This window comes from Triticum aestivum, chromosome 7D (genome assembly GCF_018294505.1).
Source record: "Triticum aestivum cultivar Chinese Spring chromosome 7D, IWGSC CS RefSeq v2.1, whole genome shotgun sequence".
NCBI lineage: Eukaryota > Viridiplantae > Streptophyta > Magnoliopsida > Poales > Poaceae > Triticum > Triticum aestivum.
The window spans coordinates 481,599,569-481,617,100 of record NC_057814.1 but is presented as its reverse complement, the minus strand read 5'-3'; the positions used below and the strand labels follow the sequence as shown (position 1 = coordinate 481,617,100).

At 46.4% G+C, this 17,532-nt stretch overlaps 1 protein-coding gene across 1 annotated transcript; it reads left to right on the top strand.

Annotated features, from left to right (window-relative positions):
• Positions 1-11,417: 11,417 nt before the first annotated feature.
• Positions 11,418-13,350, top strand: LOC123164075 (peroxidase 4). Its single transcript, XM_044581486.1, has 4 exons — positions 11,418-11,733; positions 11,823-12,542; positions 13,006-13,145; positions 13,293-13,350. The coding sequence occupies exons 1-4, from the start codon at positions 11,509-11,511 to the stop codon at positions 13,348-13,350; spliced, it is 1,143 nt and encodes a 380-aa protein (XP_044437421.1). The 5' UTR covers positions 11,418-11,508.
• The last annotated feature ends 4,182 nt before the right edge of the window (positions 13,351-17,532 follow it).

Genomic DNA, 17,532 nt, shown 5'->3' with positions numbered 1-17,532 from the left:
TCTGTTACCTATAATTTCAGTGCTTGAAGAGAATACCTTGCTGAAAACCGCTTATCATTTCCTTCTGCTCCTCGTTGGGTTCGACACTCTTACTTATCGAAAGGACTATGATAGATCCCCTATACTTGTGGGTCATCAACATGTTTGTTTGTGCTTTTTGGAAATTCGTTTAAAAACAATAAAATATCTCTTGAATTGTGCATCCAAATTACAATCCGGGTGGGTCAATTGAATAGGTTTCTAACCTAAGGAATGTGTTATTATAAGTTTATAACCAAATATCCCATCCAACAACCGATCTCTTTTCCTTGAGGAGCTTCAACTCAAGACGGGGGCACATTCAGAGATGCTTGAGGGACAAAATTGGAGAAGTCTTGTTGTGTTTCACTATCATTGAGGTACATATTGTGGTAAGAAAAAGAAAGACCTGCAAGAGTTCTTTATGAGAGTGGGGGCTTTCTAATTTCAAGTTGTTGGGGAAAGTAATTCTTGAACAAATCACTTTGGCTTGACGAGGGCTGAAGATACAGTGGAGGGAAGGCGTTCCATGAATAGAGGCGCAAATCTTGAAAAGGCGTAAAAGAAATTCAAATTTTAACAAAAAATATCTAATAGAAATCAAAATAACTTTTTTTAGGATTAAACAAAATGGTTCGCAAATAAAAGCGCTAGTGCCACAAGTAGTCAATTTTTTATACGATTCAAAATTGGATCAGTTTTCACTATCAAAAGATAACGAAACAATATAAAAAGCGTTCTTGATAGAACAAAGAAACAAACGAACTTGAAAATAAGGTTCAAACAACTCAAGAGAAGAGCCAACCCTCCTGCCGCATGCACAGCTAGCAAGAAGACTATGAAAAAGTGAGAGCAATCAATCCAACTAGGGAGAAGTTATCTTACATGGGGGAGAATCACCCCAGCCATCAGCACAGACATGTGCACATCCCCAAAATATGAAGGGCAATGACTACATGCATCTCCTCTTGTGTCTTTATGTTTCCTCATCACCAAAAGACTAGAGGCTAAGCTCTAAAGACCACCACTCCATAGAAGTAAAGCAACCATCTATGTAGTCTTCATCCATTTCCTGGCTCCCATAACTTGCATCTCTAGTGATCATCAAAGCATCTTCTCCTCACCCACTCCGCTCATTCTCTGCTCCAACACGCTCCAACACGGTCCTCTGTAATGCAGCAGCTCCTTGCTCCAACATTGTATGATACTCATCATTTTGTAGCGTTGCCTAGTAATTCATAAAAGCTACAACATAGCAAACTAATTTAACATGTGATTTTAGTATTTTAAATTCAAAATAAGCCCTGTTCCCGAGCTTCCAAATCGCCCAGCACAACGCTGCCAAGCCAACAATTTGCAGGTTCCTACTCTGAGGTAGGAATCTGGGAATCCACAAAAAGTATTGGGAAAAATACCCAGGCCTATCTCCAGCACCAGTAGTCTTACTCACTATATTCGACACATATTTGGCAGTGAAGCAGTGGAACAAAAGGTGGTGAATATTTTCGTTATCATGGATCGTTCACCCACCAATAGGGAACGTGAGCTAGGTTTAGACCGTCATGAAACAGGTTAGTTTTACCCTACTGATGGCAGAAGCGACACATACTTATTTTTATCTCAAGATCCTCCTTATCAAGGCCCCCTTGATCTTTTGGTCTACATATTGTGTTCCACCTCATGAGGCGGTATTTACGCTTATCCTTGTCAGATTGACAGAAAAATCAGGACTTGTAGCAGTCCAATCTTTCTCGTACCATTCAAGTATTTAAAGAAGAACGATGCGAACATCGACAAACTCATAAGAACAACATTGATTAGAACAAGTCTTACCCCATAAGACATGAGCTTGCCCATTCAACAATGAGTTTTTTCTCACAACGTTCTTCAATGCTCTTCCATTCCTTATTGAGGAGATTTCCAAAATGCATCAGAATACCAATTGAGATGGAACGAGCCAGACTCACAACCAAACAATTATTTGTGCTGATCCACTTCTTCTTTAGCTTTTTCCAAAGCAAGAGAGTTTGCTCTTGTGAAAATTTATGATGAGGCCCGATAACTGCTCGAACAAACAAAGAATCACTTCCATCTTCTTGGCGATGCTTCATGAAGATGATGATGTTGTGTTATGCAAGGCCAGAAACTCCACCACCAACAAGATACAGAATGAGGCCACCAACTTGGCCGGCCTCCTTAGCCTGGCCGATGGGCACCACGAGAAAGGTTTGCAACAATATTGAAGAGAATGGGCGACAAAGGATCTCTGTGATGAAATCCCTTTCCCTTTCTCGTCTACCAACAATGACCTACATCAGCATTCACTTTAACCAATGCTATCACCGTAAACAAAAGAAAATCAACCCACTATCATCATTTTGCGGGGAAGCCTTTTATGCTCGTGGCTTGTGCATTTTTTTATAATCCAGCCGCAGCCTGGGAAACGCTCAAGATGCGCGAGTCAGAGAGCGGGAAAGGAGGGAATAACGACCTTGTGTGCGAGGGTTCTGCAACCGAACAGGTACGAAAATTAGGCAATCCTGCGGGCGGCCTAGGGTTTACGTCCTCGCCGCCGTCGGCGCCAGCGTCCACCTCTGTCTGTCTGCTTGATGAGCGTAGTCGTCTCTCCATGCTAAGCGCTTGATGTGGGGTTCACGTGCTGCGCAAGTCTGACGTCTAGCTGCACGTGCGGTGGCTAGGGCGTTCCTGTAGAGGGCGACCTTGTTCGCCTGTACCGTCTGGGATGGAGTTCAACTCTGATCCTTGTTGTCTCTGTGTATGGGTGAGAGAACCCTGCTATCTACGTAAGGAAGAAGGTCTTGTTGGCTTGATTGGATCTGTGATCAGATTGAGAACTGCAGTTTGCAATATCAACCAAATATTGTCGCTTCTTGCTCAACGAGTATATGCATCAGCAGAAGTGGCACTGCTGTTGGGGAACGTAGTAATTTCAAAAAAATTCCTATACACATGCGAGATCATGGTTATACATAGCAACGAGAGGGAAGAGTGTTGTCCACGTACCCTCGTAGAACGAAAGCGGAAGCGTTATGACAACGCAGTTGATGTAATCGTACGTCTTCACGATCCGACCGGTCCAAGTACCGAACGCACGGCACCTCCGAGTTCAGCACACGTTCAGCTCGATGACGTCCCTCGAACTCATGATCTAGCAGAGCTTCGAGGGAGAGTTCCGTCAGCACGACGGCATGATGAAGTGATGATGATGCTACCGACGCAGGGCTTCGCCTAAGCACCGCTACGATATGACCGAGGTGGATTATGGTGGAGGGGGGCACCGCACACGCCTAAAAGATCAACTGATCAACTTGTGTGTCCATGGGGTGCCCCCCTCCCCCGTATATAAAGGAGTGGAGGAGGGGGAGGGGCCGGCCCTCCTAGGCGCTCCCCAAGGGGAGTCCTACTCCCACCAGGAGTAGGACTCCAACCCTTCCAAGAGTAGGAGTAGGAGGGAAGGAAGGAGGAGAGAGGGGGAAGGAAAAAGGGGGGCGCCGCCCCCTCCTTGTCCAATTCGGACTAGAGGGGAGGGGGCGCGCGGCTTGCCCTGGTCGCCCCTCCTCTTCTCCACTAGGGCCCAATAGGCCCATTACACTCCCCGGGGGGTTTTGGTAACCCCCCGGTACTCCGGTATTTGTCCGAACTTACCCGGAACCCTTCCGAAGTCCAAACATAGTCATCCAATATATCGATCTTTATGTCTCGACCATTTCGAGACTCCTCGTCATGTCCGTGATCATATCCGGTACTCCGAACTACCTTCGGTACATCAAAACACATAAACTCATAATACCGATCGTCACCGAACGTTAAGCGTGCGGACCCTACGGGTTCGAGAACTATGTAGACATGACCGAGACACGTCTCCGGTCAATAACCAATAGCGGAACCTGGATGCTCATATTGGCTCCTACATATTCTACGAAGATCTTTATCGTTCAAACCTCATAACAACATACATTGTTCCCTTTGTCATCGGTATGTTACTTGCCCGAGATTTGATCGTCGGTATCTTAATACCTAGTTCAATCTCGTTATCGGCAAGTCTCTTTACTCGTTCTATAATACATCATCCCACAACTAACTCATTAGTTGCATTGCTTGCAAGGCTTATAGTGATGTGCATTATCGAGAGGGCCCAGAGATACCTCTCCGACAATCGGAGTGACAAATCCTAATCTCGATCTATGCCAACTCAACAAGTACCATCGGAGACACCTGTAGAGCACCTTTATAATCACCCAGTTAGGTTGTGACGTTTGGTAGCACACAAAGTGTTCCTCCGGTATTCGGGAGTTGCATAATCTCATAGTCATAGGAACATGTATAAGTCATGAAGAAAGCAATAGCAATATACTAAACGATCGAATGCTAAGCTAATGGAATGGGTCAAGTCAACCACATCATTCTCTAATGATGTGATCCCGTTAATCAAATGACAACTCATGTCTATGTCTAGGAAACTTAACCATCTTTGATTCAACGAGCTAGTTCAAGTAGAGGCATACTAGTGACACTCTGTTTGTCTATGTATTCACACATGTACTAAGTTTCCGGTTAATACAAGTATAGCATGAATAATAAACATTTATCATGATATAAGGAAATATAAATAATAACTTTATTATTGCCTCTAGGGCATATTTCCTTCAACTGCTTGTCCTGGGTGTCTCTCGGCGGCTGGCTAGATCATGGGTGCTTGCAGCTGCTGGCGGTGGGGGTGAAAAATGGACACCCGGTGAGGGGGTCACCCACCCGAAGCCGTCCAACATAGCTATACCTGTGTTCACCCATGGTGTCGCGATAACTCGACAGGTACGACAGGATGCGTTTGACAGGGAAGAGTTTGGAAAGATTGGAAGGATGCACTTGAGGACGGCATGGTGGTTTTGGAAGCAACCGGCCTAGGAGCTGCCGGTAACCTGACGGGGCCGCATGTGGCGCCCCGTCAGCAGCAATGATAGGCTTGTGCTGGAACTGCCGAGGAATCGGGGGTGCCTCGGCGGTTCGCGATCTCACTGCCCTCGTCCAAAGTCATCGTCCGCAATTTGTTTTTTTTATGTGAAACTAGGCAGAAGTTAAATAAAGTTCGTCGTCTGCGCCATCGTTTGGGTCTTCGTGGTTTCAGTGGAGTCAATAGCAATGGCCAAAGCGGTGGTCCAGCTTTGTTTTGGAATGATCAGTTGTCAGTTGAGATCAAAGATCAGAATGAAAGAATGATTGATGCTTATGTTCGTGCCTCACCCAATGATCCGTTGTGGCATCTTACTTGTGTGTACGGCGAACCACGTACTGAAAATAGACATCAAATGTGGTCCATCATGTCGCAGTTGAGGGCTAGTAGCGATCTCCCGTGGATGCTGATGGGAGACTTCAATGAAGCTCTCTGGCAACGCGAGCACTTGTCAGCTACCCCTCGGCCTGCTTGCCAGATTGCAGCCTTCCGTGACATCGTCCAAGACTGTGAGCTCCATGACCTTGGGTTTTCAGGAGCACCATTCACATATGATAACAAGCGAAAAGGAAGAGCGAATGTCAAAGTTAGGTTGGACCGAGCCCTGGCCGACGACCGCTGGAGGGACTTATTCTCTGATGCACGTGTGGTACACCTCGTGTCCCCTTGTTCTGATCATCTATTGATCATAATTGAGCTGCAGAAAGAAGAGCGCCCACCAAGCCGTGGCCGCACCAACCGATATGAAATATTATGGGAACGAGCAGGCGAATTTCCAGAGATCATCCAGAGGGCTTGGGATGCTACCCAAACAAGCGGGAATCTGGCTTTGGTAACAGCTGGACTAAACAAAATCATGGAGGAGCTACATGGCTGGAGCCGGCGGCGGTTTGGTAATATCATGCGAGAGGTGGAGCGTACACGACGTAAACTTGAGCAACTAGTGCAATCAAATGGTGACCAAAGCGAAATCCACCGACTATCTGATAGCATGGACGAGTTGCTCTATAAAGAGGAGCTTCTTTGGCTGCAACGCTCATGTGTTAATTGGCTCAAAGACGGTGACAGAAACACTAAGTTTTTCCATAGCCAATCTGTTTGGAGAGCCCAAAAGAACAAGATAAAAAAGTTGAAGGACGACACGGGGGTATGGCAGAGCAACCCCTCGGTCATGGAACTGATTGCATCTTCATTCTTCAAAGAGTTGTTCACCCGCGACCCATCTCTAAATGCGGATGAAATTCTCGACTTGGTAGAGCAGAAAGTGTCCGTCCTATCAGTCTAAATGCGGATGAAACAAAGCGTCTGCAATCAACCAGAAACTCTTAAAGATTTCCGTCCTATCAGTCTATGCTCAGTCCTATACAAGATCGTGGCGAAGTGTCTCGTCAATAGACTCAGGCCAATACTTGGTGAGATTGTATCACTGAATCAGAGTGCCTTTGTCCCGGGGCGCTTGATTACTGACAATGCATTAGTGGCGTTTGAGTGTTTTCATGCAATTGAGAACTGCAGCAAGGTACATGAATCCTTTTGTGCATACAAATTGGATTTATCTAAGGCGTATGATAGAGTCGACTGGGACTTCCTCAGAAGAATGATGCAGAGGTTGGGTTTCGCTCCCCGATGGGTTGAGTGGATTATGTCTTGCGTTACCTCGGTGAGCTACTCGATTAAATTTAATGGTACCCTCCTTGATTCATTTGTCCCTTCCAGAGGTCTACGCCAAGGTGATCCACTATCTCCATTCTTGTTCCTTTTTGTCGCTGACGGTCTCTTTGCACTCCTACATCGTGAAAATACCCAGGGTACGATCACTCCGCTCAAAGTCTGCCGAAGGGCCCCGGGAATTTCACATTTGCTATTTGCAGATGACTCTTTGCTTTTCTTTAAGGCAAAATTAGAACAGGCTGTAAGGGTCAAGTGTGTGCTCGAGACATATGCTAATGGGACGGGGCAAGTCATCAACCCCCAAAAATGTTCAATTCTTTTTAGCCCTGCATGCCCGATGACGGTACAGAACAATATAAAGGGCATATTGCAGATAACTCAGGTTACTTTTGAAGCCAAATACCTCGGTCTCCCAACACCAGAAGGTAGGATGAGTAGGGGTAAATTGAAGATCTTGGAGGAGAAACTAGCAAAGAATTTGATGGAATGGGGTGATAATTATCTGTTCATGGGGGGGGGGAAGGAGATAAAAATCAAAGCCATTGCACAAGCTCTTCCTATGTACATCATGAGCGTATTCAAAGTCCCGGCTGGCCTTTGTGATGAGCTTATAAAGATGATTCGTCGATATTGGTGGGGTGCAGAATGAGGTAAACACAAAACTCATTGGGTCGGATGGGACATCATGTTGCGGCCCAAAATGCGAGGCGGCATGGGATTTAAGGATCTCCGGTTGTTTAATCAGGCACTGTTAGCTCGGCAAGCGTGGCGCCTAATCCAGTACCCAGAGAGCTTATGCGCGCAGGTCCTTCGAGCAAAATACTATCCCAATGGCGAAATCACAGACACAGTATTCGGTAGGAATGCATCCTCGACATGGCAAGCGATAGAGTATGGTTTGGAGTTGGTAAAACATGGCTGCATTTGGCGTGTGGGTAATAGAGCTAGTATCCGTATATGGAGCGGCCCATGGATTCCTCGGGGACCTTCTCTCCGTCCAGTCACACCTAAAGGATGATGTAGACTGTGGTGGGTTGCTGATCTCTTGAACGTGGACGGTTCATGGAATGCAACCTTGGTCCATCAATATTTTCTCCCTGTTGATGCAACGGAAATTCTCAAAATCAAACCATCACGGCGCCTAGAGGCTGACTTGCTTGGCACCCAGATAACCATGGACGATTCTCGGTGCGGTCTGCTTATAACATGGCAAGGGATATGATCATGACAGGCGATGGTGAAAGTCAGTCCAGCTCCCGACCTGATGGATCTCGGACGGCTTGGAAGCTGCTTTGGAACAGTGGAGCTCCACCAAAGGTTAACATATTTGCTTGGAAAGCAGCACGAGATGCGCTAGCAACTCGTGAGAATAAACGTCGGCGACACCTAGAGTTGGAGAACACCTATGAAATATGTGGCCTTGAAGCCGAGACTACCCAGCATGCATTAACCAGGTGCCCTCATGCCCGCGATCTCTGGGATGCTATGCGTAGGGTGTGGGACCTGCCGTCGCATGAAGTCATGCATAGAGATGAACCAGATTGGCTGTTGTTTGTTCTACAGGACCTGGATGACACCCGTCGTATGCTCCTGCATGCTGATGTTGCTATGGCAAGTTTGGTACGTCCGAAATGAAGTCACACATGAGAAGCCATTCATCCCGATAGAAGCGTCCAGGCGATTTTTGTGCAGCTATGTGGAGACGTTGCTTTTGATCAAACACTATCCCAATGAGGACCTGACTAAAGGCAAGCAACCGGCATGTTTAGCAGGGCAAAAGAAACCATCCAAACGCGAGTAGTCTGAACTATCCACGGCCGAATGGGAACAGCCACCGGAAGGCTGTGTCAAGCTGAACTTTGATGGTTCTTTCGTTGCTGCTGATGGAACGGCGGGAGCAGGAATGATACTACGTGACCATATTGGTAGTGTGATATTTGCAGCTTGTAGGTGGCTCTTCAACTGCCAAAGCCCCTTCGAATCGGAACTAGCAGCATGCGAAGAAGGCCTACGACTAGCGCTGCATTGATCTACGACACCCATTATGGTGGAATCCGACTGCGCCGAGTTAGTCACTCTACTTTCGTCCAGTACACCAGATCGATCAAGCAACATGTATCAACTTGCAGATGTGGATGACTTGCTCAAGTAAAGGGAGACCCACGTCCGGCGAATTGGCAGAGCGCAGAACAAGGCAAGCCACGCCATGGCAGCCATTGGCCGTGGCCAACAATGCACTGCATGCTGGCTCTCTAATGTACCCCAGGAGATTAGCATTATCATTAGTGAGGAATGTAAAACCATACTTAATTAATGAAATGCCCCCCCCTATGTGGAGACATTGCTTTTGATCAAACACTATCCCAATGAGGACCTGACTAAAGGCAAGCAACCTGCATGTTTAGCAGGGCAAAAGAAACCATCCAAACGCGAGCAGTCTGAACTGTCCATGGCCGAATGGGAACCGCCATCGGAAGGCTGTGTCAAGCTGAACTTTGATGGTTCTTTCGTTGCTGCTGATGGAACGGCGGGAGCAGGAATGATACTACGTGACCATATTGGTAGTGTGATATTTAGCTTGTAGGTGGCTCTTCAACTGCCAAAGCCCCTTCGAATCGGAACTAGCAGCATGCGAAGAAGGCCTACGACTAGCGCTGCATTGATCTACGACACCCATTATGGTGGAATCCGACTGCGCTGAGTTAGTCACTCTACTTTCGTCCAGTACACCAGATCGATCAAGCAACATGTATCAACTTGCAGATGTGGCTGACTTGCTCAAGGAAAGGGAGACCCACGTCCAGCGAATTGGCAGAGCGCAGAACAAGGCAAGCCACGCCATGGCAGCCATTGGCCGTGGCCAACAATGCACTGCATGCTGGCTCTCTAATGTACCCCAGGAGATTAGCATTATCATTAGTGAGGAATGTAAAACCATAATTAATTAATGAAATGCCCCCCCTATGTGGAGACGTTGCTTTTGATCAAACACTATCCCAATGAGGACCTGACTAAAGGCAAGCAACCTGCATGTTTAGCAGGGCAAAAGAAACCATCCAAACGCGAGCAGTCTGAACTGTCCATGGTCGAATGGGAACCGCCACCGGAAGGCTGTGTCAAGCTGAACTTTGATGGTTCTTTCGTTGCTGCTGATGGAACGGCGGGAGCAGGAATGATACTACGTGACCATATTGGTAGTGTGATATTTGCAGCTTATAGGTGGCTCTTCAACTGCCAAAGCCCCTTCGAATCGGAACTAGCAGCATGCGAAGAAGGCCTACGACTAGCGCTGCATTGATCTACGACACCCATTATGGTGGAATCCGACTGCGCTGAGTTAGTCACTCTACTTTCGTCCAGTACACCAGATTGATCAAGCAACATGTATCAACTTGCAGATGTGGCTGACTTGCTCAAGGAAAGGGAGACCCATGTCCGGGGAATTGGCAGAGCGCAGAACAAGGCAAGCCACGCCATGGCAGCCATTGGCCGTGGCCAACAATGCACTGCATGCTGGCTCTCTAATGTACCCCAGGAGATTAGCATTATCATTAGTGAGGAATGTAAAACCATAATCAATTAATGAAATGCTCCCCCCCCCTATGTGGAGACGTTGCTTTTGATCAAACACTATCCCAATGAGGACCTGACTAAAGGCAAGCAACCTGCATGTTTAGCAGGGCAAAAGAAACCATCCAAACGCGAGCAGTCTGAACTGTCCACGGCCGAATGGGAACCGCCACCAGAAGGCTGTGTCAAGCTGAACTTTGATGGTTCTTTCGTTGCTGCTGATGGAACGGCGGGAGCAGGAATGATACTACGTGACCATACTGGTAGTGTGATATTTGCAGCTTGTAGGTGGCTCTTCAACTGCCAAAGCCCCTTCGAATCGGAACTAGCAGCATGCGAAGAAGGCCTACGACTAGCACTGCATTGGTCTACGATACCCATTATGGTGGAATCCGACTGCGCCGAGTTAGTCGCTCTACTTTCGTCCAGTACACGAGATCAATCAAGCAACATGTATCAACTTGCAGATGTGGCTGACTTGCTCAAGGAAAGGAAGACCCACGTCCGGCGAATTGGCAGAGCGCAGAACAAGGCAAGCCACGCCATGGCAGCCATTGGCCGTGGCCAACAACGCACTGCATGCTGGCTCTCTAATGTACCCCAGGAGATTAGCATTATCATTAGTGAGGAATGTAAAACCATAATCAATTAATGAAATGCCCCCCGCAAAAAAAAAGTCCATTACGTTCTCATAAGCTTTTCCAAATCCATCTTAAAGACAACTTCATTATGTTTCTTAAAGTTCATATATTTTGTTTTTGCGTGGAAAGTTCATATATTCATGCGTGCGTAATACCAGAAAGTCAGCGAATGATTGGTTCTAGTCCAGAAACCAATGAGACCCTCCTTATTGTATTGTTCTTGCCCAGTCTCATCATTTAGAGAGCAAGAAACTCGTGCAATGTACGATGTGACATATGGTCGCAGGATTCAAACTAACGAACCCCACGCAGGTACATGGTTTATACAGTCAGTTTGCCAATTCCATCCTCTTCTTTTCCGGCTGGTCCTGACCCCGTCAGAATTCTCCCCGATAAGCACGAGGCTGCAGCATGCAGACCGGAGACCACGCACGTCACGTAAAACGGTACGTACTCCCAAAGCTATATAAGCATGCTTCCATTCCATGCTTCAGAGCACTCATCACCGCAACCTGCTAGCAATTAACCAAGCTAAGCACCTTGCTTCGAGAATTACAGCTGTTGGCATAGGTTTCTTCCTCACAAGTCATAAGAGTATATCCTGATCAAGTGATCGGCGCGTTGGCACCACAAGCCATGGCGTCCTCCAAGGGCTCCTGGGCCGCACTTGCATTGCTCCTCCTTGTTGCTCTCGCGTCCACGGCCGTCAATGGCGACCACAAGCTCTCCGCCGGGTACTACGACAAGACGTGCCCCAACGTGCAGCGCGTCGTGCGGCGGGTCATGGCGTACAAGGTCGCCGGCGAGCCCGCCATCGCACCCGCCATCCTCCGCCTCTTCTTCCACGACTGCTTCGTCAACGTACGTACCGAGATACCTACCGCACTCGTGTCCTGTTCTCCTGCTGATCCCTAGCTAATTACGATGTTTAAAACGTTGCGTCCGTGCAGGGATGCGATGCCTCCGTTCTCCTGGACGGCACGTACTTCTCCGAGAGCGAGAAGGACGCGCTGCCGAACGCTTCCCTCCGAGGCTTCGAGGTGATCGACGAGATCAAGTCCGTGCTGGAGCACAACTGCCCGGCCACCGTCTCCTGCGCCGACGTACTCGCCCTGGCGTCCCGGGACGCCGTCACCATGCTCGGAGGGCCCGCCTGGAGCATGCCCCTCGGCCGCATGGACTCTCGCACCGCCGACAGGGACGGCGCCGAGAACCTCCCCAGCCCACGCGACAACTACACCTCGCTCGTCTCGACGTTCAGGGAGCGCGGCCTCGACGCCCGCGACATGACCGCGCTCTCCGGCGCGCACACTGTAGGGATGGCCAACTGCCATAACTACAGGGGCCGCATCTACGGCACCGACGGCGACACCAACATCGATCCCTCCTTCGCGGAGACTAGGCGGCAGACGTGCCCCGACGGTGACAATGAGGGTGGCATGGCGCCATTTGACGAGCAGACGCCGATGACATTCGACAACGCCTACTACAAGGATCTGATCGCGCGGCGTGGCCTCCTCAGCTCCGACCAAGCTCTCTACGGCTCGGGTGGGCGGCAGGACGATCTTGTGGAGATGTATAGCAGGGACGGTAAGAGGTTCGCGAAGGACTTCGCGAAGGCCATGGTAAAGATGGGGAACATACGCCCGTCCAAGGGGACCACGCTGGAGGTCAGGCTCAATTGCAAGATGGTCAACTAGCGGTTGATCTAATGATTTACTACAAGAATCTGATAGTGCAACCCATTCATGTTTGGGTTCAATTTGTGTTTTTGGGTCAAGTTTGTCAAATAATTGTAAATGCATATTCCTTTATTCATTCATTAGTTTGCCAATCATGTATTTTCTTCATTTCACAATAATAATAATAATCATGTAGTATTTTCTTCCTTCTAATGGTGTGTGATTCAAATTTTATACTCTCTTTCCAAGATATATCATTTTGCTTCTGGTATTTTCCAAGATAGTTCGTCCATCTATTTATCTAATCAGATTTAGCTATGTCATATCTAAGCCCATCACCACATGATCAAAGTTGTTTTTGCTACAAGATTGGTGCAATTGTGCTCGCGCTCGTACGTTTTGTTATTTGTTGTTGTTTGTGATGTATTGTCTTTTGTGATGTATTCTTTAGATCTCGGTTCTTCTGGCAGTCAGAGAAGAAATACCGTCTCGCACGATGGGACATTCTATGCCGACCCAAGGACAAGGGGGTCTCGGTATTGAGAACTTGGAAATTAAGAATAAATGTCTTATGAGTAAATGGCTCTACAGGTAAGAGATAGAGCCGGAAGGTATGTGGGAACAGATTCTACGCGATAAGTATTTACAGTCGAAAACGCTTGCCCAGGTCACCGTGAGACCAACTGACTCGCCATTCTGGAAGGGACTCATGCAAACGAAAGATTTGTTCTTTCGTAGGGTCAAATTCTTGGTTGGCAATGGGATGTCAACAAGATTTGGGAAGATACGTGGTTAGGAGAGATGTCCCTAGCCCTACAATATCCCACACTATATAACATCGTGCAACGTAAGGAGGATTACATAGGCACAATATTTCAATCGACTCCCTTGAATATTCAGTTCAGACGTGCGTTAGTTAATTGGTGAGCGATGGACTGCATGGATGCACTTGGTCCGGAGATTGATAGATGTTCAATTATCCGACCAACCTGATTCGACGCGCTGGAAGTTAGCTAGAAATGGGGTGTTTACGGTGAAATCTTTCTACATGGATCTGGTTAATTCTGGCCCAATCTCGAGATCGTTACATATTTGGAAGGTTAAGGTTCCCTTGCGTATTAAAATATTTATGTGGTTCGTCCACAAGCAAGTGATCCTCACCAAAGATAACTTAATAAAGAGGCGGTGCGTAGGTAGTTCACGTTGTTATTTTTGTGATCAGAATGAAACAATACAACACTTATTCATAGAATGCCCACTCGCCAAATTGCTTTGGAGAACGATCCATATAGCCTTTAACATTACTCCTCCAGTTGACATTGAATCGTTGTTTGGAATGTGGTTAGCTGGGGTTGAGCATATTATGGCGGCTCGTATTCGGATTTGAATATGTGCGCTCTTATGGGGTATATAGAATTGCAGGAATGATATGGTTTTTAACATACATCATACTTTAACTTTCTTGCATGTCATCTTCAGAGCTACCGCATGGATCTGTACGTGGTCCTTACTCACTCTTATGGACTCCAGGAAGCCTTTGGTTATTGGGTGCAACTAGTGGGAGATGGTAGCACAGGCTATATTCAACTGGTTCGGATGGCAGTCGCATAACAGGTAGGAGTCTAGGGAGCTTGTCCTTCACATTGTCATACCAGTTGTGATTTTGAGCATGTACTTTTATTTTTATTTTTCGCTCCACTTGCGAGCTGTAATACTTTATGACTTTATGCTACTTCGAGACTCTTTAATAAGATGGCTGCATGCATCGTCATGATGCATGGCCGGAGGCATGCCTCCATTTCCAAAGAAGGCACAATAGCAATTTTCTTCTTCGAAAAACAGAGCACCCCCTCCCCCCTCCACATTTTTATACATGAAGCCAACACCCAAACACCATATCAGTGTAAGTGCTCGGGGCAGGCACATGTGCCCAACCTAGAAAACCTAAAGAAAACTAGGTCCTCCAAGTTTGGAAAACCAAAAAAGCAGAACACAAAAGTCCTCACATGGGGGATGGGTACACAGACCCCAGAACTGAGCAGGTACTAAGGCTAAGATGATCAACACAACGCCGCGCCACCCAATTCAGCTGCACCGCAACCCACACGAGATAACTCTGGTGAGATGGGGAACTCCCTCATCAGCCTGGATCCGGCCAGAGCAGCAGGGGAGGCATTCGAGCAAGCTCCCATATCACCTTGGTAGAAGCCTCCAGACTTGACCGATCCGCAACTGTGCACAACACCCTCCAGAGATTGCATGATCCGGACACGCTTCTCAGCATGTCCTACAAACCAAGCCAAGGAACACCATTAAAAGACATGTTGTTCAACACCTCCAAATGGCCCAAAGAACACTTGCATGCATGCCAATATGTTTTCTATTACTGAGCCACCATCCTGCAATGCTTTCAACAGCAGGCTCAGGCCAACAACCGACAATAGGTTGAATACTTCGTCAAAGTTCTTTGGCCACTACACACTCAAAGAAGAGGTGAGTGCAGGGTTCCCGTTCAGAGCAAAACAAGCAATGCAATTCATCAGCATTCTGCCCTTTACAGAGATTATCTCCAATGAGAAGCTTATTGTGCACTAAAAGCCACAAAAAATTGTGAATTCTAGGGGGGACATGAACCTGCCAAACAGCAGGAACAAAAGTGGGCACTACACCCCTAGAATTAACTACTGAAGGAAATTGTAACATCCCAAAATTCTAAATTTTGGAATGTTATAATAAATAGATAGATTTGATTGATTGACTGAAAGTGAGTGAAATTCGAAACTTTTTGAAAGTTAAATGAGAGGGAATAAAAGGACTTTCCCAAACTTTCATTTTTGTTTTTATGATCTCCGTGAATTCAAATTCTTTTCAAATACAAAACCCTAGAGAGAAGATGACATGACTTCTTCCATTTAAATAAATGAAAAGGGTATTTGAAAATATTTGAATTTCATTTGGAACTATTTTCAAATTCAGAAACTTTAAGCAACTCAATGATTTTCATGAGAGAAGATAATATGACTTCTTCAAAAATATATGAAATATGAGTTGGAAGTTTTAAAAGAATTAAATTCAAAGTTATTTTGAAATTATTTTCAATTTGGAGTTATTTTGGTTTTATTCAAATTATTTTTCTCCAAAAATAAAATATACAGAAATTAGGATAAAATGATTCCTTGCATCAGAAAATTGGAGAGAAATAAATTTGAATTAATTTTGGTATTTTTAAAATGTTTTTAATTGGATTTAGTAGGGCAGTATCACTCTTTGAATTATTTGAATTTTTCTCGATTTTATTTGACTTGACAAAAATGTTCAGGTTGTAGAAAATAATTTTCTGAAATTTTTGATATATTATATGCCTATATAATATTTTCTTTATAATTTTTGTTTGTCTGAGAAAATGTTTTTTTAAAGACTTCTTTTCCCGCAGGCCAACTGGGTCGAAGCCCAGCCAGCCGACCCAGCCCAGCGCCGCGCCCCGCTCGTCCCCGAGCTCGGGACGGACTCCCGCACCCGCACGGCGTCGCCGCCGCCGTACGCCGCTCGGACTCCCTCCGCCGCCTCTCCGTTGCCCCTCCTGCACGCCACTGCCCCGCCTCCCTCCTATAAAGGCGCCCCGGCTCCCCTCCTCCCCTCTCTGCTCACGCCGCCGCCGCCCCGACGCCCACGCCGGAGTTCGCCGCCGGCCGGATCTGCTCCGCCGGCCGAAACCTGATCCGCCGCCCGGTCCGCCCGACCCGCCGGTTTTCTTCGAACCGTCGCGAACCGGTAAAACCACCACCCGGTTTTTCCGTTTTTCATTAGAATATGTTTTTCCTTTAAAAACCGACCGGTTAGTTATTTAGCGAACGTTCACTAGGTTAGGTCTTCGCAGCATACGGTTTTCGTTCTGTAAGGTTCTGTAACAAACGTTCGTTGCTTAGTATTTTTCTTTTTCTTTTTAATTTCTGCCAGGGACCCGTTTGTGAATAAATTATTTTACAGATTAGCCCCTGGTTTTCAAACGACCACATCTTTTTCGTTTGTCCAAATCCACGAAACCAACGCCCACTTCTTCATTACGATCCCCTCTATCCAGATAATCAGCCTAAACATGTTTTTGAAAGTTTTAAAATTTGAATTCAAACAGATTTGAATTTGAACTTCGTTTGATCATAACTCGAGTTTTATAACTCCGATTTAGTTGATTCTTTTTGCAAATTAGAGCTCTTGACCTAAACTTTCTGATAAGGCCAAATACACATAATTTTGGTACTGTTAGAAATTATTTTTATGTTGCAAGAGTTATTTGCTTGGTTTTGTTCTGAATTGTTCTTCGTTCTTTCCGACCTTTTTGAGTGATTGCTTATGTGTGGTTACTATTGCTTGCCTACGATAGATTGACCGGAGTGTGACGAGTAGAACTATCAATAGTTTTGAGTGTGAATCATCTTCATCAACAGTACATGCAAGTTCACACTTTGATCATATCCCTTTCATACCCAGTTTTTATGCATTAGTTTCACCCTCAAACATTGCATGAGTAGGATTGATAACATGTGGGTATTGGGAAGTAGTTGATGAGGTTGGAACGTATTGCCCTGCATTCAAACCTTGGGAGTTACTGTTACGTTATGCTTATATAGCCATGCTATGCTCGTAGACGTGGTTTGGGTGAGTGAATCCATGATAGATGTGAGATTGTTAATTAATGGCCCAACTTAAGGTGGCAACTTAAATACACATCTGGGTCGATTGAGGCACCTGGGGAATCCAGTGATTGCCTGTATTTTTTTGGAAACCCTGGGGTACCGTGTGACTCTCCTACGGAGTGCCACCCAGGCTCAAAGGGATCATAAGATTATTCATGCTAGAAACTTCCGTGTGCAGCCACATGCCATTATGGGCTCTGGCATAGTTGAGTAAGTTGTGGGAAACCTTTCCATGATGGGCTAGCAGATGTAGGGGATTGTAGGTGTACAGGCCTATCTATCGG